This window comes from Phyllostomus discolor, chromosome 8 (genome assembly GCF_004126475.2).
Source record: "Phyllostomus discolor isolate MPI-MPIP mPhyDis1 chromosome 8, mPhyDis1.pri.v3, whole genome shotgun sequence".
Taxonomy (NCBI): Eukaryota; Metazoa; Chordata; class Mammalia; order Chiroptera; family Phyllostomidae; genus Phyllostomus; species Phyllostomus discolor.
In genome coordinates this window covers 67,247,051-67,274,947 of record NC_040910.2, presented here as the reverse complement: position 1 = coordinate 67,274,947, position 27,897 = coordinate 67,247,051, and the positions used below count along the sequence as shown (strand labels likewise).

General features: G+C 35.0%; 1 protein-coding gene and 1 long non-coding RNA gene across 3 annotated transcripts in view; both read left to right on the top strand.

The window, feature by feature from the left end:
* Positions 1-27,897, top strand: part of MAP2K4 (mitogen-activated protein kinase kinase 4) — a 111,957-nt gene that overhangs the window by 60,368 nt on the left and 23,692 nt on the right. For both annotated transcript variants that reach the window (XM_028534151.2, XM_028534152.2), the window contains 4 exons: positions 6,820-6,939; positions 20,414-20,533; positions 22,885-22,936; positions 25,632-25,759. In XM_028534151.2, the coding sequence (XP_028389952.1) occupies positions 6,820-6,939; positions 20,414-20,533; positions 22,885-22,936; positions 25,632-25,759 (420 nt within the window). The remainder of the gene's footprint in view (positions 1-6,819; positions 6,940-20,413; positions 20,534-22,884; positions 22,937-25,631; positions 25,760-27,897) is intronic.
* LOC118502086 lies at positions 8,710-10,422 on the top strand. The gene is made up of 2 exons (XR_004904760.1): positions 8,710-8,870; positions 9,115-10,422. It is a non-coding gene; the product is annotated as an uncharacterized LOC118502086 (long non-coding RNA).

The following is a 27,897-nucleotide window of genomic DNA, read 5'->3' as shown; positions in this document are numbered from 1 at the left end:
GCATTCCAAATACTTTGTTTTATTGTTTATTTTGGCTACTGTCACCATCTGCTTGGAACTTATTAGTGATGTTGGGAAATGTCATGGGCATTCTTGTTTGTGATTTACTTAAAAGACTCCTTAGCAGGTAAGGATGAAACTGTGAATCTTGATGTTGAAATAAGGAAAGTAAAAATGTCTAAGGTCTCCTGAAGCCCAGAGGAAGGTGATAGCAAAGTAATGTTCTGTGGTGGTTTCTGGGGTTTTCCAGCTTTGCATTCGAGCAAAATTCTGGATTTTCCTGCTCTGAAAGCAGTTCGTCTGTTTGTACAGATCAGAATGTTTGTTAGGATGCAAGGGGACCCTTAGGGATATGACAATAATCCTTGCTTTTTTATCCCCTACATCATTAAGTTGATCCAAAGTCAGCTGCTAACTGGCGATGGACTTCCCTTCATATTTTATTTAAAGACAGTAATCTTAGAAGGGGCCTTTAGCAAGGAATACTTAATGAACAAGGGTGTATTTATAGCAAAAAAGTATTGGTATTTGTATATCCCAGAACATCAATATATTTTCAAAATATCATTTTTATAACTATATCAATTAAAGTAAATCTTGTTCTTTTTCATCTTTTTATTTTTAAAGCAAATACTGTCAGACTTTCACTATATCACTTTTTTATTTTCTGTGGAGAGGAGTTCTACCTGAGATCCCATGTGATAAGTTTACTCATGTACTGGTTCTAGGATTTCCATGTAGGTGATATTTATCAGTGTCACTTGGGACCAAAGATCAACACAGGGAGCTTTTGATTTCATTCTTGCCCCGTCAGTGGTTATTCCGGCATCATACCATTTGACGAGATATTTGAGAATTACTTGAAATGTGGAATACAAATACTTACGGAACCTTAGGTGATGATAGGTACTTACAAAAAGTAATGTGCCACTAACACCGAGATACAAGTTTTAGCTATGTGCAAGTGATAGCAGATCCCACATAACTTTGCTGAAAAGTAAATACCTTCTGGTGTTCTGATTGGGTTGGTGATATATTGAAAACAACACTTGGCATTGCTAATGGCCAAAATACTAATAGCTTGCATTATTTTACCACACATCAAATTGTTTTCATCAATGCCTAGGATAATTTTTAAAGCCATACATTGAGTTTCTACATAATTATTGAATCCATCACCTTGCTGGGTTTCATTGTATCTGTGCCCTAATTTCTGATTGGGGAACTCACCCCTCTTTCACGTTTGCAGCTAAAGATAAACATGTGCAGCAGGGATATGAGTCACTTACCTTACTTAAGCCCTATAAAGAACTGACGAGAATTTAGAAACCTTATCTGCTAGGGCTAGTGGGCATGCCCTTCCACATTAATTTTCCTGTTTCCTCTGTTCCCCACATTGCATCCCCCCATATATTTTCTCCATTTCAAAACAGAAACAAAAAAAGAATATCAGAAATGACAGATGTTTTGTGAGCATATTTTACTCTGTTGCTATTTTCAAGTCTGTCTTTCTAAAGTCAGTTCCTGGGCTCTTCAGGTCTTGATCCTTGATACGTTTGCAGATAAGTTCTATCTTTCTTGCCTGGAACACTCAGATTCTAGGAACTAATGTTTGTCACACACACTGTGGAAATATGTTCTTGTTTTTAATCAAGAACATATATGACACGTCATCAGTCTTTACTCTGAGTCTTTCAAGTGTATGATGACTTGATTTTCCCCTTCTCTAAGCAGGAATGGTAGCAGGTGACTCAGAGGGTCTTCTCCATGCACATATTGTTCACAAGATACAGCTCATCTTCTGCCTAAACTTTTAGCTTGAGTTGGTAAGGAGAAAAGCTCTCGGTTGGTGAGAGTCAGGAGTTCTCACTTCAGGAAACTCAGACTGGGGTCATTTCCAGGCCAGCCAGGTGCTTTGGTTTATGCCTGGCATCTCTAGCAACTGAGTGTCTTTGAGAATTTTGACATGGAGATGGGTTTGCTCCGAATCAGAGTGGGTGGCAAGGACTGCTTCCAGAATCCAGTAGGACCTTATTTAGCCCCTAGGCACAATGTTCTTGGTGACCTGCTTCTGAGGACCTTTCTATGGGCATTTCTTACTTTGCTTCCTTGAAAGCTGGCCCCTTGAAAGCCATTGTGTTGTCAGCCTTTCTTCCTTTCCTTTGCCACAGTTGAGCCATCGTAGCCTTACCCCATAATAGCTGTTGGGTCATCATTAAAGTGTATTCTTTCCCTTTATCCCTTCTTCCTGTCTCTCTCCCTGGAAAATAAATTTACAAAAGGAAGACAAAAAATGATAGTAGTGCTATTAGACTGTCTCTGTAGGAAGGAGTCACATAAGTTGCTTTGAGAGCATAATGCTGTCTATTTCCACCCATCCTCCTTGCTTCCCTTTCTCTGCCTTTGCCACCCCCAGTCCCAGTCCTTCACTGAACTTGTTTTGATAGTTCTCCCAATCCCTTTCCATTATAACAATGTGCCTTAATCTTTGAGGCCAAGTATAAACTGTCAACATTTAAATTTCCTAGTGACTTTTAGCTGCCATGTTGCACAGAAAGAAAGACAAACTTTCAACAACTTCTTAGCATTTTTTATATGATTGGAACTATTTCCACAGCGGACATTGCTGTGCTTTGTGTATGAGATAGAAGAGGATCAGAGGACAATTTCTAACTTAAATTTTGAAGTTAGACCCTTGGTACTTGTTATCATTGCAGCTTAATCCATACAAATTACTAGTAACTGAATTTGTGGCTGTTCAGCCAAAGGCATGAGTTGGAGTGGCTGCTTTAGAAAACGGAAGTACTTTGGAACTGTGTATAACCCTAATAGTCATAAAACTGAAAACTGGGAATTTAATTGATCATTGTTCCTGTATCTCTAAGTGACTTTTAATTGGAGTCATGTTGGCATTGCTGACCTGTAGCTTACATGCTGTTTTTATTGGCATTAACCTACTTTTAAAACTTTATTAGGAGTATAAGGCAACCTTGAATACAGATTTGGACAATAGTTGAAAAAAATTGTTTAGCTCCAAGTATATAAATTTCTTCACTGTGGAAAACTGCTTATATATGTAGACTAGCAATTCTTGTTGTGATTTTAAGTGTTTTCTCTACATATGTTCCTAATAAAGTAAAATTTATAATAATTTTAAATTACTTTATTGTTGGCTAAGCAATGTGGGTTGATTTTTAAAAAATGTAGTCTAATTTGTCCCAAGAGCATGTATGTAATTACTTAAGCTAGGTTCATAAAATAGTGGCAAGTAGAAGAGCTCAGTATCCCCATGGTGCAGAAGCAAGTAGCTTTAATGAGTTCTAACAATTGGGTGAAAAGGAAACTTTTTTAAAAGGTAAGGTCATAGAGATGATTTTCTTAACTATTACGTGCTCTGGGGTGAGGTTTTCTTTCTTCTTTTTTGTTGTTCAAGCATAGTTGTCTCCATTTCCCAACTCCACCAACCACTCTCCCTGGCCTCACTGACTGGGGTGAGGTTTTCATCCCCACACTTTACTAGAAAAAAAAAGTTTGTTGAGCCCAAATAAACATCAGCCTTACCTAACTTTTAAATTTATGTGATAAATAAAATGTCCTATAATTCAAGGCATTTATCAATACATTTGACTTCTGAACATTCCAATTACAAGAGAATTTCAAGTAGTACAATTGGCTCCACCATTGCTCTTTCCTTTTCCAAGGCCCTCAATTAAGGACAACTTTAAGTCTTTTCTTCTTGATGTGTTCCATTTTAGGTGATTATGCTTCCTTTATAACAGAGAATTCTGGCCTTATTTCAGATGTTAGAAGTCTTTTTTATACACAATGTTTTGATGTTCTGTTAGAACTTTTGTGACTTTTGTTACTAAATATTCTCGTTTGAATTGATTATCATTAGTATCCTCCAACCTTAAGCATTTATTGAATTAATATCAGTTTGAAACTATTGCTATTGTAGGTGTTTGTAGTTAATCCCCTTTTTGAGTCCTTTAGGTCTTTTCAATTAATTAAGTGCTCACATATAATAAATGTTGCAATACAACCCTAAAACTTTAGTATAAATATTAAGAGTCAGCTATACTTGCTTAATGCCAAACAATTCAGATGTAACGGCAGCGACTACTCTTCTATCCACTTCCATCACTTGGACAAGGTGTTCAGACGGAGAGCATGAGAAGGTGTTAGCCTGTTGACAAACATCCAGGAGCAAAATCAGTTTCATGTGAGGCCCTCCAGTGGCCCCAGGTTCTGTTTTGTACTGGTAGTGGCATTAAAGAATATTTTCAAGATGAATAGATTTTCCTGCTATGCTGGTGATCTCAACGGTTAGACTATGCCAGGAATTATCTCTACATTCTGGTGAATAATAATCCTGTCAGGGATTGAGTAATACACATTAGTCAAATGCCGTGGCTTGCATTAGGCCTCCGGTTCACATAGTAGCATGTATCCTCTCTGTAGCAGTGTTTTTAGGAATAGTCCCCAAGAATCAGGTATTGATGATAACTATTGAGCTTTTGATTATAATATGCTTTCTAATAGTTGAAATATAAACATTTGTACAAATATTAAGTTTAGAAAACCATATAACCAGTTTTGGGAAAAAATGAACTAGCAAAAGAGCATCTTTTAAAATAGTATTTTATAAGTATACATGCTAGTATATTTAAACTTGCCAGTATATACATACCATATATACAGTATATACAATTAAAAATAAAAAAATATGTTTTTAAGACTTTTTAATAGTGAGAATTCTTTAGTAGGTAGAAATCTTCCCCAGCTAGAGGATCATTTGATGTTTTTCTTCCCTGTTTGTTTCTTATTACCAGGTGTTTGTCTTTTAAATTTAGATATAGATAGAATAATTAAGGTTTTTTTTTAAGTAATTGCCTTCCCAAATTAGTATTTCCACAGCTCTATTTTTAAAGTTATACTTTTAAAACAGGAATAAATGTAGTTAAAATGTTTATAGAAATTATTAACATCTTTTGAATACCTTTGGGCTCTTTTGACTTTTTAAAAGTATCCTTTTTTTTAAGTTTTTTTTTTTTTTTTTAGAGAGGGAGGGGGAGAAAGAGAGAGAGAGAGAAACATCAATGTGTGGTTGCCTCTCATGTGGCCCCCACTGGAGACTTGGCCTGCAACCCAGGCATGTGCCCTGACTGGGAATCGAACCAGTGACCCTTTGGTTCTCAGCCCACACTCAATTCACTGAGCCACACCAGCCACGGATAAAAGTATCATTTTTGAGCACACATGCTAATAATGTTGATTTAAAAGTGAGATTATTATTCCCCAAACTATGAAAAGATAGATGGGAGAGAGAGAAGGGACATTCCTTAATTATAAATGTTTTGGTTTTATTTTGTTTATATTTTTCATCCTTTTTTTCTTGTTTATTTGTGTAGTGAAATTTAATGTAAAAGTTTTAAATAAATCACCATGTACAGATGGATGCCAGTTAGTAAATTTTATTTGGTAGCAAAGTTAAATTTGTTTGTATTTGAAATGCATGAAATTCCTATTTAGTGCAGAAAATGAAAATTAGAGAACCTACTTCTATTCCTTGTACAACTGCGTATTGTCATGTCACATGGAATACGTTCTCTTGTGTCTCTCTGTGCCTGTGGCTTCTCTTCTGTAAAATGGGCTCAAGAACTTAATTGACTGCCTTCATCCCTTTCAAGAACATTGAGGACAGATACCTTGAAGCTTTTGGAAGACAAAGTGCCACCTTATGTATTTTTTGGTACTAACTTGCCTTGTAAGTATGTGCTATATATTATTCACAGTGGCACGATGTGACATTTAGACATTTTTTAATGAGAACAAAAGTTGTTTGCATGCTTTTGTGTTAAACTATAACTTCATTATTAATGTTTCACAATTTTTGAACTTCTTTCCTACCTCTCTGGGGCAGTGAGAACTGTCCCTCTGACCATCTCTGTGTCCTGCACTGCTCCTGGGCAGGAGGTGGGCATACAAACCTTTTGGGGGCAGTACTTTAGGTACTACCCATACATAGTTGTTGTATAGGTAGGTCAGGGATATCTCCTTAGGTCTGCAATATACAGAGCAGGGCCTCATCAGCTTAGAAAAAGGCAAAGTGCCCTCTACCCCTGAGTTTTAAGTTTTCTTCACCATGTTTCTGCTGTCCTGCATTCTGACTCATGGGATGGCGAGTCAGGCAGAAGTCCTTGATTGCACCATACAGAAAGTGTGGTGGAGGGGGAGAATTCCAGTCTAGGATTGGGGGGACATGGACTGTTGATCTCTATGCTGCCCCTATAGTAGTTCTCGCTTTTACTGCTCTGAACTGTGTTCTATCTTTAATGAACGCGGATGTGACAGTGTCAGGATCCCGGGGGTGACGAGGGCTGCTCTTGCATTGAATGCCTAGATTTCATATGATTCTGAAATGGTGATTAAAAGTATATGTGAAGCTGCCTGTGATTATTCACATGAAAACTGTTTAAGTATACTTCATTATGATTTTCTTTTGTACATGGGTTAATTTTCACTGCCCAAGAACTTTGTTGCATAACTTCCAACATTATCAGTGAATGCTTGTGGTTAGAAAGCTGTGTCCTTTGAAGAGTTACAGGTGCTATTTTCTTAAAAATAACAAATGCTTAAGTGCTATTTTGTTTTTGTGTGGTAAAAATTGTTCTTGTATGAGAAAGATGATAATTTTTATGTCAGGTTAGTATTTTTGAAGTTTGCTTAGAAATTGTTAGTATTTTTGTGATAGCATATTTTCTCAGGTTTCTCAAGTTGTTTCATGTTTTTATGACATCTTTTGTCATTCTTTTCCAGAGAATTCGGTCAACAGTGGATGAAAAAGAACAAAAACAACTTCTTATGGATTTGGATGTAGTAATGCGGAGTAGTGATTGCCCATACATTGTTCAGTTTTATGGTGCACTCTTCAGAGAGGTAGGCATCAACTATTTGAGTTTTAGCTGATGAATAAATAAATAAGAGGATTGTAAGGTTAGATTCTGCTCTTCAGTTACATGCCTTATATTAGTAAGAAGTTAATTTCTCAGTATTTTAGTGTATAGCCATAATAATCTATACATTAATTTCCACCACTTATTTTTCCTTTGGTTAAGGGGTGAAACTCATACATTTTTTAATGGCTGTCATTTCTGAATCCCCTATTTTCTTTTTTCATTTATAAATACTTTCTAATCTTTTCCCCCTTTCTACTGATTTAATTATTGGGGTGACCCTGGTTAACAAAAATTATACAGGTTTCAGGTGCCTAATTCTACAACACATCATCTGTACACTATGTTGTGTGTTTCACCACCCCAAGTCAAGTCTCCTTCCATCACCATTTATCCCCCTATATCTTCCTTTACCTCCCCCACCACTCTTAGCTATCACCACACTTTTTTCCATGTCCATGAGTTTTTTTCTCTCTTTTCTTTTTTTCTCAATCCCTTCCCCATATAACCTCTCCACCCCACAGCAGTTGTCAACCTGCTTTCTATGAGTCTCTGTTTTGCTTGTTAGTTCATTTTTGTTCATTAGATTCCACATATGAGTGAAATCATATAGGACTTGCCTTTCTTGGACTGCCTTATTTCACTTAGCGTAATGCTCTTTGGGTTCATCCATGCTATCACAAAGGGTGAGATTTCCTTTTTATGGCCTAGTAGTATTCCATTGTGTAAATGTACCACCGCTTTTTTTATCCACTCATCTACTGATGGATAGACCTATGGCTGCTTCCAAATCTTCGCAGTTGGAAATAACAATGCAGTGAATATTGGGGTATCTATATTGAACATCAGTGTTTCTTCTAGTTTCTTTGGATAAATTTCTAGAAGTAGAATCTCTGGGTCATAAGGCAGTTTCATTTTTAATTTTTTGAGGAAACTCCATACTGCTTTCCACAGTGGCTGTACCAGTCTGCATTCCCACCAAGTGCATGAGGGTTCCCTTTTCTCCACATCCTCACCAACACTTGTTGTTTGTTGATTTATTGATGACAGCCATTCTGATAGTTGAGGTGATATCTTATTATGGTTTTAATTTGAATCTCTCTGATGATTAGTGAGATTGAACATCTTTTCATATGCCTATTGACTATCTGTATGTCCTCCTCTTTGGAGAAGTGTCTATTCAGGTCCTTTGTCCATTTTTTATTGAATTATTTTTGGGTTTTTTGGGGCTTGAGTTTTATAAATCCTTTATAATATAATTTTGGATATTAACCCTTTATCAGATGTATCAGCAAATATTTTCTATATTCAGTGGGTTAACTTTTCATTTTGTTGATGGTTTCCTTTGCTTTGCAAAAACGTTTTAGTTTGGTGAAGTCCCATTTGTTTATTTTTGTTGTTGTTGTTGCCCCTTCCCCGAGGAAACACATCAGAAATAATATTGCTACAAGAAATGTTCAAGATTTTACTGCCTATGTTTTCTTCTAGGAGTTTTATGGTTTTGAGTGTTGTGTTAAAGTCTTTAGTCCATTTTGAGTTTATTCCTATATATGGTATAAGGAGGTGGTATAGTTTTTTTTCTTAATGTATCTTTCCAGTTTTTCTAATACCATTTATTGACTAGATTGTCTTTACCTCATTGTATATTTTTACCTCTTTTATCAAATATTAATTGACCATGTAGGTGTGGGTTTATTTCTGGGCTCTTTTTTGTTTAATTGATCTATATGACTGTTTTTATGCCAGGACCATGCTGTTTTGAGTACTATAGCCTTATAGTATAGTTTGATATCAGATAGTGTGATACCTCCAACTTTGAACTCTTAAGCATTTTAAATGCTCTTTAAAAGTACCATTCTTATTTTTAAACTGTTAGAATGTGTTGGAACTTGATCACAAAGAATGTAGTGTTTTGTTTGTTTTTTAAACTTTTTTTTAGAATCCAGTTACCAAACCTCCACCCTTTTTTTTTTTAAATATTTAATTTATTTATTTTTAGAGAGGGAAGGGAGGGAGAAAGAGAGAGAGAGAGAGAAACATCAATGTGCGGTGGCTGGGGGTCATGGCCTGCAACCCAGGCATGTACCCTGACTGGGAATCGAACCTGCGACACTTTGGTTCACAGCCTGTGCTCAGTCCACTGAGCTATGCCAGCCAGGGCTTTGTTTGTTTTTTTTTACTTAAACAATATACTGTGTTGTAAGATAGGGCTGAATGTACACTGAATAGAAATATGAAATCTTGTAATTGGAGAAGACCTTAGAGGTTAGTCAGTTAATTCTCTACCCAATCTTCAAATATATTTTGGGGGGGTTTTAATAGACCACCCTAGTAACTGGAAGCATGCCACTCCATGATAAATCCTACTTCTAATAGAATCACTAATTAATCACTCTTAATTTTAAACTTGTACTTGCTTTTTCTTCCTTTCCTTATACTTTTTATGACTTGAATATTCATTTTCTTTTTACTAGATACATTGAATTTATTAGCTTACTTAACCATTTTACATTGTATTACCTTGTATCAGTATATAGTCATGTATTCAGGTGCATAACTGTATCTTAGACTTAAGTATTACATAATATTATTCTGTTAGTAATAATGACTCTGGAGCTTTCTTTAGGTTGCACAAGAATCTTGTTATCTCCTCTACCCTTCTTCCCCCAAACCATAAATTTATTCTTCACAATCACTAAATCCTCTGGCTGTGTTAATCTTTACATCTTATGTAGAACAATCATTATTTAGGGATTAGATTAGATTTTTCTCTCCTGACTAGATTCCACAGTCAGCTTTTCCAGTGGGGTGTTTGCTGTAGCCTCCAACTGGCTCTGTCTCAACCATAATTCCCCTCCATAGTGCTTGGATACACCCATTTATTTCTTATGTTCATTTATTTAATAATTCACTTAAGTAATATTTAAATATCTAGCCTCAGGTTAGATAGTGTGGAAATCTGGTTTTATGAAAAGACAGAGTAAGTGATATCCATGATTGAAAACTTACTGGTAACAAAACAAAAAGCTTGGAATAGTGTCTGAAAAGTATCCTTGTGGTTTCTTATGAATAGTTGGGGCAAAACTCAGCTTATATCTAAGGCAGGTTGAAGGGAGTGAAGTTGAGATACGCAGCTGTAAGCACTGCCACCTATTGACTGAATGATCTGTTGTGTCCACATATGTTGTCTTCACACAAGTTAGTGGTAATATCCCCTTCTTCCAGAGATGAAACAGATTTGAGCACTAATTTGAAGTCACACAGCCATAGGTGTCAGAGTTAGGAATTCAAAGACAAAGATCTCACTGTTCATTCTTTTATACCAGAAGTGGTTCAGGGATGAAGAATTTTTAGTTTAATTTAAAATTTAATATACTTTTTAAACATTATAATTTTTGACTATGATAAGATGAAATCTTGGGAACTATAAAAATCACAAAATGACAGAGTGAAATTGAACTCTGCCCCAAATCTTAGAATTTCATTCTAAGAAATCATGGGTACTTCCTGAATACTAAAAAGAGAAGCTTGAGAAACAGAAAGTTCACCGTTAAAGAATGTGTAGTCCAAATGTGTTTTCTCAAGTTACAATGGTTAAAAATATTAAATATATTTAGTAAGGGTTAGAGAAACACTTTTCAGAAATTGGTAACTTAAAGATCTTTTTTGGCCACATAACCTTCAGTTCCAAGAATAGACCCAAAATTTTATGACAGGGAAGAAGGGAAGTGAATACAAGCAGTTAGAACTTTTTACCTTACCCTCACTATGAGAGAGACAGATGCTTTTCATTCCTGTCACTGTAAGAAACCTTTCAGAATATTGTATTTCATATAATTTATATGACCACAAGACATCAGGTTTTGGATCTAGTTCAGTCACCATCAGTCGAGGGACTTGTGAAATGTTATATTTTTCTTGCAGTTACTGTGTAGACATTAATCTTGCAAATGGGTAATTTTGAGCCTTTGAAAGTTCTGTAACTTTATTAGAGCAGTAAATAAATAATATTTAATACTGAAGTTGATAACTTATTTATTGCCATTGTCTCCAACAATGTATACATCTTTCTAGGATGAGTATACACCCTAGAATATATGGGGTGTATACTCTTTCCCAGGATGTATACTCATCCTAGAAAGAAGTATAGTCATATAAAAGACCAAAGTACAACTTGGATTTGATTAAGTTATTAGGACACCTAATTGCACAGGTTTCTAAATTCTTTTGCAGGTTTTATAGACAGGGGAAAAAGAACTTGATAGTATCGAAAAGTTAAAGTAACTTTTAGCCTATAGTTTACTTCAAGTCTTTTAATTTATAAATTTTCAGAGTTTAATAGCAAGGAAACCCTTATTTCAAATATCTTTTGAGGTTGGAGAAATTCTAGCATAGGAAATACTCTTCTGTGTAGCTTGTGATTATGGACATTCATGAGATTATATAAAAGGCAGTGATGTTAGCCAAATTTTGTCACCTTTCTGTCCCTTCTGATCATGTTGTTTCCTTTTCCTTACCCCTTACAAGTTATAAATACAGCTTTATGGAGATAATGTTGACATATGGTAAACTGTACATGTTTAAATCATACAACTTGATATGTTTAAAAAATGTATATGCCTATACCATTAACCATAATCAAGACAATGAACATCTTCATCATACATATGTTGTTTGTGTCCCACAGGTAACACACACATCCTCTCTGCTGTCACTGTCCTCAGGCAAACATAGATGTGCTTTCTGCCACTTTAGATAAATTTGCATTTTCTAGAATTTTGTGTAAATGGAATCCTACAGTATGCAGTATTTTAAAAAAAAAGTCTTCTTGTTCCTGCTCAGCATGGCTCAGTTTGTTGAGCATCATCCAGCAAAGCTGAAGGTTGCTGGTTCGATTTCTGGGGTCAGGGCACATGCCTGGCTTGTAGGCCTAGTCTCCTGTCGGGACACATGTGAGAGGCAACCGATTGGTGTTTCTCTCCCACTCTTCTTCCCTCCCCATCTCTTTAAAATTAAATACATAAAATGTTTTTTAAAAAATCTTCTTTTCCTCAGCATAGTTATTTTGCAATTCATGTTGTGGCATGTATCAAAAAGGAGTTTGCTCCTTTTGATTGTGGAGTACCATTAGTATTCTGTTGTGTGGATGCACCACAGTTTGCTTACTCATTCACATGCTGAAGGACATTTGGGTTGTTTCCAGTTTTTATCTATTATAAACAAAACTATTATGAGTATTTGTATACAAGTTTTTGAGTGGACATATGATTTTATTTCCCTTGGGTAAGTATGTGGGAGTGGAATGCCTGGCTTATATGGTACATGTATGTTTAAGTCTGTTTTCAAAAGTGCAGTTGACTTTTGAACAACTAGGGGTTTGGGTGCTACCCTTGCACAGTCAAAAATCTGCATATAACTTTTGATTCCCCATAAACTAAATTTCAGTTGTTCCTCAGTATCTGCAGGGGATTAGTTCCAGGAATGTCACCAATACCAAAATCCACAGATGCTCAAGTACTTTATGTAAAATAGTGTAGAACAATAACATGCAGTCAGCCCACCACATTCTCAGATTCCCAACTGCAGATCCAAAATGCTGTTTTCGATTCACAGTTGGTTGAATTGGAGGATGTGAAACCCAGGGATAAGGAGGGATGACTGTGTACTGAAAAAAAAAATCTCCATGTAAGTGTCCTGTGCAGTTCAAACCTGGGTTGTACAAGGGTCAACTATAGTTGCACCATTTTTAATTTCCAGCAGTAGTGTATGAGAGTTCTATTTCTTCACATCTTTCCAACAGTTGGGATAGTCTTGTTTTTTTAATTTTTAGCCAGTCTAGTAGATTTAGAGTGGAATTTCATTGCATTTTTAATTCATATCTTTCTAATGACTAATAATGTTTTAAGAGCTTTTCATGTGCTTATTTGCCAACTGTATGTTCTCTTTGAGGCAGTTACTGTTCAAATCTTTTGTCATTTTTGTTTATCTTAATATTGAGTTGTGAGGGTTTTTAAAAAATATTCTGGATACAGGTTTGTGATAGGATATATATTGCAGATGTTTACTCTGCCCCACCCCCCCAATCTATGGCTAATCTGTTATACATTTTGATGGTGTTTTTTTTTAAGATTTTATTTATTTATATTTTTTAGAGAGGGAGAAGGGGAGAAGAAAGAGAGGGAGGGAAACACATCTATCAGGTTGCTTCTTTCACACCCTCATCTGGGGATCTGAATTAGTACATTATGGTTCACAGGCCAGTGCTCAATCCATTGAGCCACACCAGCCAGGGCAAGTGTTTTATAGAAAGTGAAAGCTTTCTTTAATGTTGATGTAGGATACTTTGTTAGTTTCTTTTATATGTATTGTGCTTTTGGTGTTGTATCTAAGGAATTTTTGCTGGACTCACACTTAGATTTTCTCATATTTTCTTCCCATAGTTTTATGGTTTTAGACATCACAATTATATTTCTCATCCGTTTAGAGTTAGTTTTTATATGGTGAGAGATGTGGATTGATGTTTACTTCTTTGCCTTTGGATATCCTTTTGCACCTTTGCCAGAAATCAGTGTCTGTTTCTGGACTACCTAGTATGTACCATTCTTGTTTTGTCTATCTTTGAACCAATTTGACACCTGTCTTAGTTCTTCTAGCCTTATAGAAAGTCTTGAGATCTTGTAGTACTGGTCTTTAAATTTTATTTTTTAAAGTAAGTTTTGGCTTTTTGAGGTCCTTTCTATATCCATATGGATTTTGGTATCTGCTTGTCAGTTTTTACACACATAAAAAAAGTCCCCAGAATTGTTGATTGGAATTACATTGACTCTGTACTAGCAGCCCCCAAACTTTTTGGCACAAGGACCAAATTCATGAAAAACACTTTTTGCAGGGCTGGGGCTGGAAGGTGGGTGTAGACAGGAGGTGGAGCTCAGTTGGTAGTTGAGGGAAGCTTCTTGCTTGCCTGCTGCTCAAGGTCACCAGACTGGTTAGTACCTGTCCTCAGCCCTGGGGGTTGGGAACCCCTGCTCTATACATCACTTGGGAGAGTATCAGTGTTTTAATAGTCTTAAATCTAATGACTCATTAACATGGTATCTTCATTTATTTACATCTTGTAAATACTTTAAAGCAATATTTTGTCATTTTCATCATACAAAGCTTTCACATTTTTGTTAAATTTATCCTTAAATACTTGATATTTTCTGACACTTTAATAAATGAGATTTTAAAAATTGTTTCTTCTTATTTTGTGACTAGTATAGAAATTCAGTTGATTCTTTTTAATCTTACATAATGCAACCTTATTGAATGCATGTATGAGTTCTGGAAGCTTGTTGTAGATCCCATCATGTTTTCTACATAGATTATCATGTCCGTGAATAAAGAGGGTTTACTTCCTTCTTTCCAATTTGTGTTGTTCCTTTTTCTCTTTTCTTCCTTCCCTCCTCCCTCCTTGCCTCTCTCCCTCCCTTCCTTCTTTCCTTTTTTCTTTTTCTTTCTCCTCCTTTCTTCCCTTCCCTCCCCTTCCTTCCCTTCCACCCTTTTTGTTCTTTTTCTTTCTTTCCTTTCTTATTGCACTGGCTAGATCCTCTGGGACACTGTTGAATAGAAATGGTGAGAGAGGACATCCTTGTCATGTTTCTGATCTTAGGGGAAATGCATTCAGGCTTTCACTATATAATATGATGTTTGGTATAGGTTTTTCATAGATGTTCTCTATCAGGCAGAAGAAGTTCCCTTCTATTCCTAGTTTGTTGAGAGTTTTTATCAGGAGTGGATATTAGAATGTTGTCAAATTGTTTTTATACATCCTTAAGATGATTGCATATGTTTTTAAAATATGGTAAGTTATATGGCTTGCTTTTTCAGATATTAAAACAGCTTTGTCTTTCTGGGATATATCCACTAGATTATTATATATTATTTTTTACATATTGTTAAATTTTTTAAAATCTTATTTAGAAGTTTTATATACAAGTTCATGAGAGATATTGATCTGTAATTTTCTTATAATGGATTTTTGTTTTGTCTTTTGTATCAGTGTAGTGCTAGACCTATAGAATGAGTTGGGAAATATTCCCTCATTTTCAATTTTCTGGAATAATTGATGGAATTGGTATTATTTATTCTGTAAATATTTGGTAGAATTCACCAATGAAACCATTTGAACATGGAGTTTCCTTTGTGGGAAGATTTTCAACTACAAAATTGATTTCCTTTACAGATAGAATTCTATTCTAGTTATCTGTTTCTTTGAGACTGATCTTTGGTAGTAAATTTCCTTGAAGAAATTTGTCCCTTTATCTAAATTGTCAAGTTAATGGTCATGGAATTATTTACAATAGCCCTTTCTTTTCGTCTTAATATGTGTAGACAATATAGTGATGTTTCCTCCCTCTTTTTCCGATACAGGTAATTTGTGCCTTCTCTATTTTTCCCTAAGTAGTATGGTGAGGAGTTTATAAAATTTATTAATATTTAAGTGAACCAACTTTCAGTTTCATTAATTTTCTATATTTTCATGTTTTCTAATGAAAATTTTTTATTCTAATTCATTTTCTTCTACTTTGGTTTAATTTACTCTCCTTTTTCTAGTTTCTTACGGTAGTTCTTAGTTTTTTTTAAGCTATGAAATATTTCAAACATACAGAAAATTATAGAGAATAACAGTGTATCCACACCACACACTTGCATTTTGGCACATTTGCTCTTTATCTGTCTTTAAATTATAGATACAGTTGAAGTCCTCATCTCATTCTCCCTTTTCCTCTCTCAATCTATCTAAACATGACCTTGAAGTTAATATTTCCTTCAACTTGTTTTTTCCATAAATGTATTTTCCCTTAAGTATTAAATACATAGTATTGCTTAATTATATTTTCAAAATTTACCTAAATGGAATAATCCTGTTTGTGTCTTCCATAGAATTTTTTATTCAGCATAGTTTTCAAGATTTGTCCATGTAAACAGAGATCTGTAATAAAGGTAGGGCAAAAGTAGGTTTACAGTTGTGAGTATGTGAAACAGTTTACTCTTGCATTTTTATTGTATTATTTTCCATGTGAACAACTGTAAACCTACTTTTGCCTCACCTTACATGTAATTTGGTTAATTTATTTTAACTGCTGTATAATATTCTAATGATTAAACATACCATTTTTAATAATTAATAATTCTAATGTTGGTTATTTCTAATTTTTTGCAGTTATAAACAGTATAAAATAGAACTTCCTTTTGCATGTCTGCTGACAACTTAGGTTATAGTTTCTTAGAGTGTATACCTAGAAATATAATTGCTAGGTTAAATGATAGTGAATATCTTCAACTTTAGTGGATGTTGTCATGTTTCTGTCTTTATTGTTTATACTAACTTATATTCCTATGAGTCAGAAAGGTAATTTCTGTATCAGGAATTGTACTTAGTTGTCAGTGATGGAGACTAGTAGTGGCTTATTACTTAGTTTGTGGTTTCGGTTATTGAGACTGCTTCCTAGTCCAAGTTGGCACCTAGCATTCGGCTATCCACAGGAAGCAATACAAAAGGGAAGAACTAAAAGGGCTGTCCTGGAATCATGATGGGACAGGTTTGTGTTGGCCTCTCATTGGCTGCCCTACTTTACATAAAAGACTGAGAACTATAGTTTTAGCTGGGCACAATGTACATAACAAAGGGGCTGGGGATGTTGGGTGGGCTGTATACATTTATTGTGACAAATCTCATTGCTAATATTTGATATTATTAAATGTTTCAGTTTGAGCAGGCAGGTGGGTTTGAAGTGGTACCTCACATTTAAAATTACGTTTATCTAATTATCTGTGAGATACAGAATTTTTTACTTGTGCATTTAGGTTTTCTCTTGTGTGACTTGCCTATTCATATCCATTTGCTATTCTATTGTGTTGCCTGTTGCTAACTGATTTAGCATATGCTTTATTATTCAAGGTACTAGTCCTTTTTTTTTTTTTTAAATCCAAATAGATGTTCTTGTCTTAGTTTTGAACTTTTGGTATGATGTCGTTTATCATACAAAAATATTCATTATAATGGTGTTAAATTAGATAGGTCTTACTCTTTTCATGTATGTTTTTGGGAAGAATTTTTTTTCCTACCCTGAAGTCTTAGACTTTCAAAACGAAACTATTTTGCTTTTGCTTTTCTTTTTAAAACATTTTATTTATTTTTAGAGAGAGGGGAAGGGAAGGAGGGAGAGAAGCATCAATGTGTGGTTGCCTCTTGCACACCCCCTACTGGGGACCTGGCCTGCACCCCAGGGATGTGCCCTGACTGGGAATCGAACTGGTTGGTGAACCCTTTGGTTCACAGGTTGGTGCTCAACCCGCTGAACCACACCAGCCTGGGCTACTTTTGCTTTTCTGAAATTGCTTTTGGGAGTTTTTGTATTTTTATTTGTGAATGATTTGAGGTGGTGATCTAATTTAGCTTTTTTATATATGGAGGCCACTGGTCTCAGCAGCATTCATGGAATAGTCCACACTTTGCCACTATTTGCTTTGCTACATCTGTCATAAATCAAATTTCCTAGGTGTGTGTTTTTTTCAGTCTGTTCCACTGGCATATTTACTTTCCCCCTGTATTAGTACCACCGTGTTTTACTGTGATAGCTTTCTATAACAGTTTTTGTATATTAGCTCAGTCCCCCTTCTTTAAAATCATGTGAGCTATGCTTGGCTCTCCTTTTCTGTTTAAGTTTTAGAATAAGCTTGCCCAGGTATGTGATAATTTCAATTAGAATCTAACTGAATTTTTAGGTCAGTTCGGGGGAATTTGGCATCTTTGTGATCCTGAGTCTTCATACTTGTAAGCATGCTTTGCTCTCTCTTTGTTCAGGTTGTTGTTATACCCTTTACTAACATTTTGTACTTGTTTTCATAAATGCTTTGCGTCTTTTGTTATAGTCTGAGCATTTATAGTTTTTGTTATTGATAGTGTTTTTTTAAAGAATTTTTTAAGTGGTTACTGCTGATACATAAGCACGTTATTGGTTTTCTCCGGATCCTGTCTCTAGGAACCTTATCTTGATCTTAGTAGTTCAGTTTTTCATTGTCTTCCACCTTTCTCTCAGTAAATCCAGGTTCAGTAATTTCTTTTGTATGTGAGTCAAATGGCCATTCCATCCTTTACTTGAACGTGAGTAATGCTGCTGTCCCTGCTTTTTGAGGCAGCTCAGACCATTCCATTTTTCTTTCTTTAAATGCAGCTTGTTGCTGTTGTCTATCCTCAGGCCAAAAGGAACTACCAGAAGAAATAAGAAATTCATATTAGGTTATATACCTTCAGAAACTACAAACATTTCCCTCTCTGGCACTAATGTGCTCTTTTCATCTTTAAATCTTAGTTTACATTTCCTACGTTTATTTCCCCTGTTCCCATATCCTTCTTTCTCTTTTGGTTGCCTTTCTATTTTTCCATTCTCTCCTCTTCTCCCTTTGTTTTCTTAGCTATAGTTTTTACCAGCTACCAGACACTTTATTTTGTATTTTACATATGTTAACTTATTTGATCTTTATCATAGTTCATTGAGGATGGTAGGGCGATCCCATTTCACAGATGTGGAGTAAAGGGGTCCCATATTACATAAGTAGAAAGTGGGAGAACATGGATAAGAAGTCAGGCCTTTCAGACTCTAAATATCAGTGATCTTTCTATTGTACTTCACTACACTGCTGAAGCTCAGTTCCTTCCTGTACTGTTATTCTAAGTAGATGAGTTAAATATGCTGTCTTTTTCTGTAATAAAAAAGTTCTAGTAAATGTATTGTGATGATGTCTTCAGATTAAAATAAATTCAAGTGTGTGTTTTGAGTGAAGGGTGTTAGTCTTTTGTGAGAATCATTGTGTATGAGCACTCAAAATAAAAGAGAAGACTTGAATATTAAAGTAAAAGTTTATGTCAGCTATGCTTTACAAAATAGTATTCTGTGAAGCCATGTAGCTACACGAGTGCTCTGGCAGGTGATCCTATTGTGAGAGTGCTATATCTCTTCTCAATACTTATCAATACGTGCCTTCTCTATTTATAAGTTGGGTGCCCTTCCATTGTAGGTATTCATAAGAGAAAGGAGTTAAGTAAACTGGATTCTATTTATGGCTATACCACTAATTAGCAGTGTTGTTCTGGGCAGGCATTTTACTTTTAGAAGCATTAATCTCATAATCAATGCAGGTTCATTGTGAGGGGTAGGAGATTAGTGGTAGAAAAGTCTCTAAGGATCCAGCTGGACCCAGTCATTAGTGACAACATACATAATCAGTTTTAGATAATTCTCTGTCCTCATCCTGATAGTTGTTTTCACTCTTACAAGGTACTAGGTGGTACTTGCTCATATGTGCAAATACTTTGATAGCGCTATAATCATGGTATTGGCTTATGTTCTACATTTTCTTGTGCATACAGCTCGAGAACTGTATAGTTTTCAAAATAATATGGTTTTAAATAATCCCTTTAATGATGTACCATTTCCTCGTAATGAGGTTAGGTCAGTGGTTTCTAGTTTGTTTTTGTTTTGTAATTTATGATTGTTTAAATTAGATTCCCAATCATGATTCTGTCAATGAGTAATAGATACTTTTATTTCTCTTGTTTAGTTGTACAGTTGACTTCAAACTGTTTTAAAACACTCTATAATGTTGCCATCATTTTTTAAATGATACAGTTTAATTATAGCCAGCATTCATTAATTTAAAGAATGTTTGAAGGGCATTCCATGCCCTGATGGAATGTATGCCCTAGTAGGGACTATAGATGAAAAACACAAAGTTAAAATAAATCATATTTTATATTAGAAGATGATGAGGATTATGCCTTGAGTGCAGGTTATCTATTCATTGCCGATTATGTAAAACACAGCAAGGTAAGGTAAAGCGATGCTAAGAGTGGGATGACTTGCATTTTAAATGTTAACTCCTGAGAAGGTGGCACTTGAGCAAGGACTTGAGGCATTGGATTTGCTATATATATTTTTTGTGTCTCCCTTTCTTTTCTTTCTCTTTCTGTCTCCCTTTTTTTCTCTCTTCCTTTCTCTCCCTGTCTTTCCTGTCTCTCCCTCTCTTTCTTTTACTAATTTACAAAGTTTTTATAGTATCTCATGGTAACTATAATCTTTGTCTTTGTTAGTGAAGATGAACATTTCCCCCATGTTTTTTATTTTTAGGTTTAATTATAACAAAATTTGAAATTTTTATAAAAATGCTAAAGTTTTCTATGTAAGACGATTCCTATCCTTACAATTAAGAATGCAGGAAACTGGGCAAAGAAATTCGTGTTTAAGCATGAGAAAAATATTCTGCCCAGAGCTTTGATAAATCAAAATTTCTACTAAAATAAAAAAAATAAGATTGCTTTTTTTTTCTTTCATTGTATTTCTATTTTAAGTGAAGGGACAAATGGTACTTAATAATGAGATGTATAAGAATAACAAATATTTGTTATTTCATAGGGTGACTGTTGGATCTGTATGGAACTCATGTCTACCTCGTTTGATAAGTTTTACAAATATGTATATAGTGTATTAGATGATGTTATTCCAGAAGAAATTTTAGGCAAAATCACTTTAGCAGTAAGTACCTGGTTTTCAAATTGTTTATTTTATGTATAGTACTTATATAACAATGGTGCTGGAGTTTTGAGTGCGCATACCCAAATGTCCTTCACAGGATGTTATTAATTTTCTTGGAGAATCATTTGTAATAGGAAAAGAGACAAAATCACTTCTTTGGGGCAATTAACATAAGTCATAACAATTTTCAAAATGTATTCTACATAAATACTGCAGTATTCTTTTCAATAAAATCACAGTGAACCATAATAGATGGTGATGTCAGTAAGATTAGAAAAAGCAATTTTCTGCTTTTTCCCCTGCTGATTAATCATTTTAAAATATGTTGTATTATTAAAGTTATCCCTAAATTAATTAGAATCACAGCAGTTTCCTTTAAGTCTCTTAATTAAAACTCTTAGACAAAGTATTATTTCCTGTGGTTCAAGTAAGATTTGGGCTATCCAGTCTAAACTATGTAAATTTTTGACCAGCAATTTCAGTAACCAGCATTACTACTAATTTAGTCAATTCACTTTTACCAGAGTACCAAGAAAAAAGATGTACTTTTTGCTTGTGTATTTATAGTTTTGAAAGTGAGGTCATGATTATTTCCTTTCTTGCTCTGAATCTTTTGGTCAACAAAGGTTGTGCATAATTATTTTTTTTCTGACAAAAATTTTGATAGAGTAAAATTAATAAGATTCTTAGAAATCCCTGTGAATCTGGATTAATTACATGATCTGGTTAGTGGTTATGTAAACTAAATTTTAGAGGAAGTTGTAAGATACTCTGGTTGCATATATTTTCCTATCTCTTCCTTCCCTGTATCCTCATCCTCCAGTGCAGGTTATCTATTCATTGCCGTTTTATCCTGTTGAAGCACTAATGGTTAATGTTAAAAAGATGCAGTTTCTGAATTGTATTTAGTTATAAGAGAGGTGTGTGTGTAATTGAAATTTTAAAAACCAGATTAAACTTTAGTCATTATAATCTTAAGATTCATAGGTCTCATGTAATGTTTTAAGCTATTTAGCTGAATTGATGCTGAAATTTTTATGAGCTACATTTTAAGATATATACCCTTTCGTATATTTTATAAAACAAAGCTGAATTTTACTACAAGCTTGTTCATTATTTAGACTAGTATAGGAAATTTTATATTGATCAATTTAGCCATCTCTCTCCAGTATACCAAACTCAATATAATCTTGGAATTTGTTAGTATTCTTAGGAACAATAGTAGCATAATGATTAAGGCTAGTAGTTATTGAATGTTCATTTGTATCAGGCCAAGAGCTTACAACATTTTATCTTCATAGCAGCTCTGTATGGTACATAGCACAACTGTCTGTTTACAGATGACAGATCTGAAGTATGGAGAGGTTAAGTAATTAACTTGCTTTGAAGTTTATACAGTTGTAACTGGTACATGGTATAAGCCCAGGCAGCCTAATCCCAGAATGCTGTTTTTCACCACTATACAACAGGGTGCTCATGGAGTTGGAAAACATAATAAAATTATTTGATCATATACTACAATATGTGTAGTGTAGATATACTATAAATAATTTGTTCTATATTTGCCTATGTTTCTAGACTTGGTGATCACCTTTTATATTAAGCATAACATTTAAAATTACTTTGTGTTAAATCTCTATTTGCTAATTAATAACTCAATGAACACACAAGCCTAGCTGTTTGAAACTTTATAGATTTGCGTGTTCTGTGTTCCTGATATGCATAAGCTTGATGGCAGCAGAGACTTGACCTTTCTATAGCAAATAGCTGGCTTGTTGCAAATAGTTGGCCTGTTCTAGTTTGAGGTTGTGGACATTTTAAGTCAAGTCTCTGTTCCCTTCATTCCTGAAGAAATTTCTGATATTGTGATTATGAGCAGTGGTCAGACAGTAGGATAAATTCTGGGTAAGCTGCCAGTGTGGCTGAGTGGAGATACTGTGGCTCTTCAGAAATTACTCTGAAGGCTCCGTACCCAGTGAAGGTGAGACACTGAGAATCTGGAAAAAGTTATTAAATTAGGGTTGATAATGGAGCCAGCCTATTGGGCTTTCTTACACTACATATTTCTATTCTTGAAAAGTTTGAAGGTATAAGAAACATTACATAACTTGTCAATGACTTACTAAAAATGATGTTACTTTTTTTTTTTTACTTTCAAGGAATGGTATATAAAGGCAACTTAATCTTCAGATTTAAAATCGTTATTCAGCATCTTCAGTTAAAAAAATGCATGAAATATTGAAACATTAAGCTTACGGAATGCAGTGGGCTGTGTGGGCTGTTACAACAAACTGTTGTGCTGTTTGATTAAAAGGAGGCTGTTTCATCTCATCTCTGCTTTTTCTTCCCAGACTGTGAAAGCACTAAACCACTTAAAAGAAAACTTGAAAATTATTCACAGAGGTGAGTATAGGATTGTTTTTTATAGAACATTTTTTTAATAGGAATAATAGAAAAAATATTGAAAATTAAATGTCACTTTTTTAGTAAAACGTACTATATGTATCCTAATACTTCATTGCCAATTTAGGTTTTTTTTTTTCCTTTTGGGAGTCTATAAATTCCAGTCTACCTTATTAATATGTTAGGCTTAGTAATTGAAAGAGGTTTTGCTGTAAGTTCTTATTACACTTAGTTGGAAAATAATTATTCATTCACTCAGTACATAGTGTTTCTGTGCATATGAGTAAGGCATGGACATAGTCCTGTGAGCATGCAGAGAAGAATCAGAGTGTGGTACCCTTGTATTACAAAGGCACACTACCATCCCTATCAAGTGTTTCTTCTCTACTTTAGAGGATAGTTGTGCAAATTGAGAGATTGTTTCACTAGTATTGTACATTGGAATTCTTCTAAAGCATTTATATGTGTGAAAATAGTGATCTTGTCCTTATTAGACACAGATTAAAAATTTTAAACATTTGCTGTAGATCTGTTGGAAGACAGTGGGAATCCTGCATTTAATTCAGCAAGTAGACTAAATAGCTGCTCTATTTGTTACTGACAGACTCAGAGTAGTGAGTTAGTGGTTTTGAAGAGGGACATAAGTTCACTATTCCCAGTAAATTTGTAATGAACAAATGTAAGACAGTATGTGACACTGTATGATTCAGCCTGACAGTAAATATGATAGAAAGTCAAAGGTCATATTCAGAAATGTGAACCTTGAATTCAAAGAAACGTAGTTTCTAGTCGTTAAAGAAATTAGGAACTTGAGCATTTAAGTAATTTTAGTTTGGAGTTGACCCTGGACCAGAAATTAGTTAACCTTGAACATCAGAATAATTCATTTACTTTTGCTGGGCTTGTTAACAGTAATATTAGATAAGCTTCTTATTTTCTCTTTTGGCCTAAAATCATGTAGTGTTAGGTCCCTAAACAAAAATCATTTGGTTCCTCCTTGTTCTTGTTTTGGGGTTGTCCTTCCTTTTTTTTTTTCTTCTGTGTGCTGCAATTATGAGAGTATTGCTTTTACCTTAGGGTTGCTCAGGTACCTTAGTGTACTCAGAGTATCACAATAAAGCACTAAGACCATGCCTGAGGAGGAGTAGAATGAAAGGGAGAGGCTTCAGGAATAACTTTGATTTTTGTATTCTAAATCAAATGATCAGTTTATAGTAGTCTTTTTATTAAATTAGTTAGCTTTTTTGCTTCAGTTAGAGTGCATTTGATCACAGGTAACAGAAAATTCTGACAACTGGCTTAAACTTCAAGGAAATTCATTATCTGCTGTAATAAAGTCCAAAGTTAAGGTGGCTCCTGGTACAATGTGATTAGGGTTCAAACTCCCTTCTTTAGGCTCTGTCCTTAATAGTGTGTCAGCTCCATCCTCAGGGTAGTAACAGGGAAAGCTGGTCTCGAGTGTCACGTCTAGACATGACAGCTTCTTGAAGAAGCTCTCTTTCTGTGCAGCTGTCAGGAGCAGGGAAATCTTCTTCACATGTCTCTGTTTCTTTTGTCATTGATCAGAATTTTCTCACACCCTAACCTAAAACTAGTTCCTGCCCAGGAGCCTGGCACTACCCTGGTAAGCTTAGACCAGTCAGGACTCAGTTTTGGAAGGTGCAGATAGAGTTACACAGTATATTTATTTTTACCTTTACTTTTTGTTCATTGAGCCATAGTAGTGACAACACAATGGATAAAAATTAAGATAGAGATAGGGAATTGGTGAGCAAAGGGGAAGAACTGGCCAGGTAGCTGATTAGCAGACACTGGCCGTGAGTTGATTGTCAGTGAGGAAAAGGTGATAACCTAGGGGCTATTTTGGCAAGACTGTGTAAAAGCTGTAGATTTGGAAGGGATTTGGCTTTCTCAAATTTGCAGGGAAGCATAAACACTCTGGGTGTGATAAAAATGAATCTGCTTTCTCAAGGATGACTCTTAAGAAAGGGTAGGTTGGGAGAAACTTGGTGAAGCCATCTCAGATCAGAAAAGTCTCTCAAGTCTAAATAATTATTAAGTGGATGCATTTATTGAGTATATATAATCTTCAGGCAGTGTATTAGGTGTTTTTTTTTTTATTTTGTGGGTGGGGAAATTGTGTTTGCTACTGAAAGTTCACAGGCCATGTTAAGAATTTCACATTGTGAATTTTACATCCAGATTTTGAGCCTTTGCTTCTCTGATCCCAAAGCCTGTGGTCTTCTGGATGTACTGGATTGGATACTTTCCTAAGTTAGTTAAATCTCTACTTTAACTAAATTGTGGGTTTATAATTCATATACTTTGTATTCAGTTATATAGTCTTTGACACATATTGTAAAGTAGCTTAGTATACTATACCTGTACAGTTTAAATTCATTCTTTGTATTTTGACTATTAAGTAATGAATTTGAAACAACTAAATAAATATATCTCTTGACGGAAACAAAGACATTATAGAATGCCTACATTTATTGTGTAGCATTTTTTGATATTGAGTTTTTAAGCATTTGTCTTCAGAGAAATTTCGTATTTCTCATCTTTTTATATATCTGAATTTTAAGGACTTGATCACTTATTGTCTAAGGTTTTTCAATATTTTTACTTAAAGTACTTTAGAATGTAGCTCATTTGATTGATTACTTCTACACTGAATGACATCTTGTTCTTTCAGATATCAAACCTTCCAATATCCTTCTGGACAGAAGCGGAAACATTAAACTCTGTGACTTTGGCATCAGCGGACAGCTTGTGGACTCCATTGCCAAGACAAGAGATGCTGGGTGCAGGCCATACATGGCAGTAAGTGCAAAGTCCAAGCCTTCTTGCTTGACAGTGGTTGCGCAGAGGGCCCATGCCCTTTGGTGCTGTACTGCTAAGGGCTCTGTCATGGGTCACGCAGTTTTACCATGCCAGACTCATCCTCTGGCCAAATGCAGGTTCTAGCTCCTCCATAAAACTTTGCAAAATTATCCAAGTGAGCTCCTGTTTTATTATCTTATTCTGTTCCTCTTATTTGGTACTTAGCCTTTGTGGTCTTCTCTAATTACTTTTTTTTTTTTTTTCACCATATTCAGCTGTACTAATCAATCAGATGGTTAGTTCTTAGAAGGCTTCTTTGTGATTCTAACACTCTGTATGTTATCTTGGATATAGTAGAGACCATTGTAGTAGATATGTTGAGAATGTGTCCCAGGCCATTAAGTGGTCCTATTCCCAGTTACGGGAGAACAGGAGGAGTCGGATTTGTGGTGGAACTCAGTATATATTAGAGTCTGAGGCTATGTTTTGAATATTGTTGGTCCCTTCTTTAGAGGTGGATGAAGCAAACTAACAAACACAAGGGTAGACATCTTATATTTGCCAGCGTGGAGCCTCTTTCCGTTCAGGAGGTAAGGCTACACTATCCTACACATATCATACTCATCTTACCCCAGTGCATTTGCATAGACTGTACCTGTAGCCTGGATTTTGATCTACATCTAACTGGAAATTGTGTCCGTATTTTAAACATTTCCTTATGTGGTGGTGTCTTCCTTAACGTGTCTGTGGTTCTTTGCGGAGCAGCAGACTACTCCCCAGAGTGGTGGTACACACAGGTTTTGTGTCATTTATTGAAGCATCCCTATCAGGAGTGTCTGTTTCAGTCTTTGAAGACTTTCTAAACTAAAAGTTAGCTTAGTGTTGAGTAAAGTTTTTCTCTCCTTTTATTTGTTAGTTTCTTTCTTGATTTATGTATTTTCAAACCCAGCACTATAAGCAACAGAAAAGTAAGAAAAATCATAAACTACATATTATAGCTTTTATGTCTTGTTTGTAGATGGGCAGACTTAGTGCTACCCATAAATTTACACTTATTTTATGAGCTGGAATACATTTTATTTTCAGTGTTGTTTAAAAGTAAATTTTATGCTAACCATTCTTTCACTTTTCACTTATGTCTCAACCTATAAATAGTGTGAAGCACAGTATTACATGTATACTTTGTACATACATGTTCTGTTGCCTGTATTCTGGTCTTGTTTTTGAAAAACATTACATTTGAAAATTTTTCATTATTAACAACATTTTAGAATTATTGCTTTTAATGCCCTGTTTTTACTAACACCTTATCATGTCACTTTTTCACAAGTGAAAATGTCAGAGGGGTGTGTGTGTGTGTATTAATACACACAGAAAAGATCTTCATTTGTAGTTTGGACTTTGTGGGTGGTGACTGGGTAGGAGGAAGGTTCTCAGGAAGATTTGGATGATTGTGCATTAAATCATGATAACTAGGAAGAAATGGAACAACCAGTTCAAAAACAAGAGATTAAAAACAAATTAAACATGGACTATTTGAGAATTCATGTAATTTACATGCTTAGTAACGATGCCTAAGAATTAAGTATAAACTGTTGATCTGTGCGAGTACTTTTAGGGCTTGTGTCAGTACTACGGTTATCTAAGTGTTTTTCTGTGTAACGTTGGCTAAGAATTATATTTGATTTATGTGAATTTTAAAAATGCAATCATAGCCCAGATAGGGCTGGATGCATTTAGGTAACTTTTAAGAAAGAAGTAGACTTTCAGTTTTTGTGTAGCAGTCAGGCTCAGAGGCCCAGTAGGTGCACGGCTTTTCTTCTCCTGCTGACCCCTTGCAGCCTTGGAGTCAGCAGTCTCACAACCAACTGCCACTAACCTTTCCTGGACCAAATGAAATGCTTCTCTCCATTCCAGTCTTCTGAGGCCTATATAAATGGACAAGAATACAATGCATATTCATTTTACAAGCTGCTAAAAGTGACTTGACTTCCCTTTAATATATCTTGACAGAAGATATCAGCAGCAATGTATCTTGTCTTTTTAAGGTTTATCATTTGTCTATATAGGAATTGTGATTTCTTGGATTCTATTTGACATCAAAAGTATATAAAGTGTAGAGCTTAAATTTCAGTTTT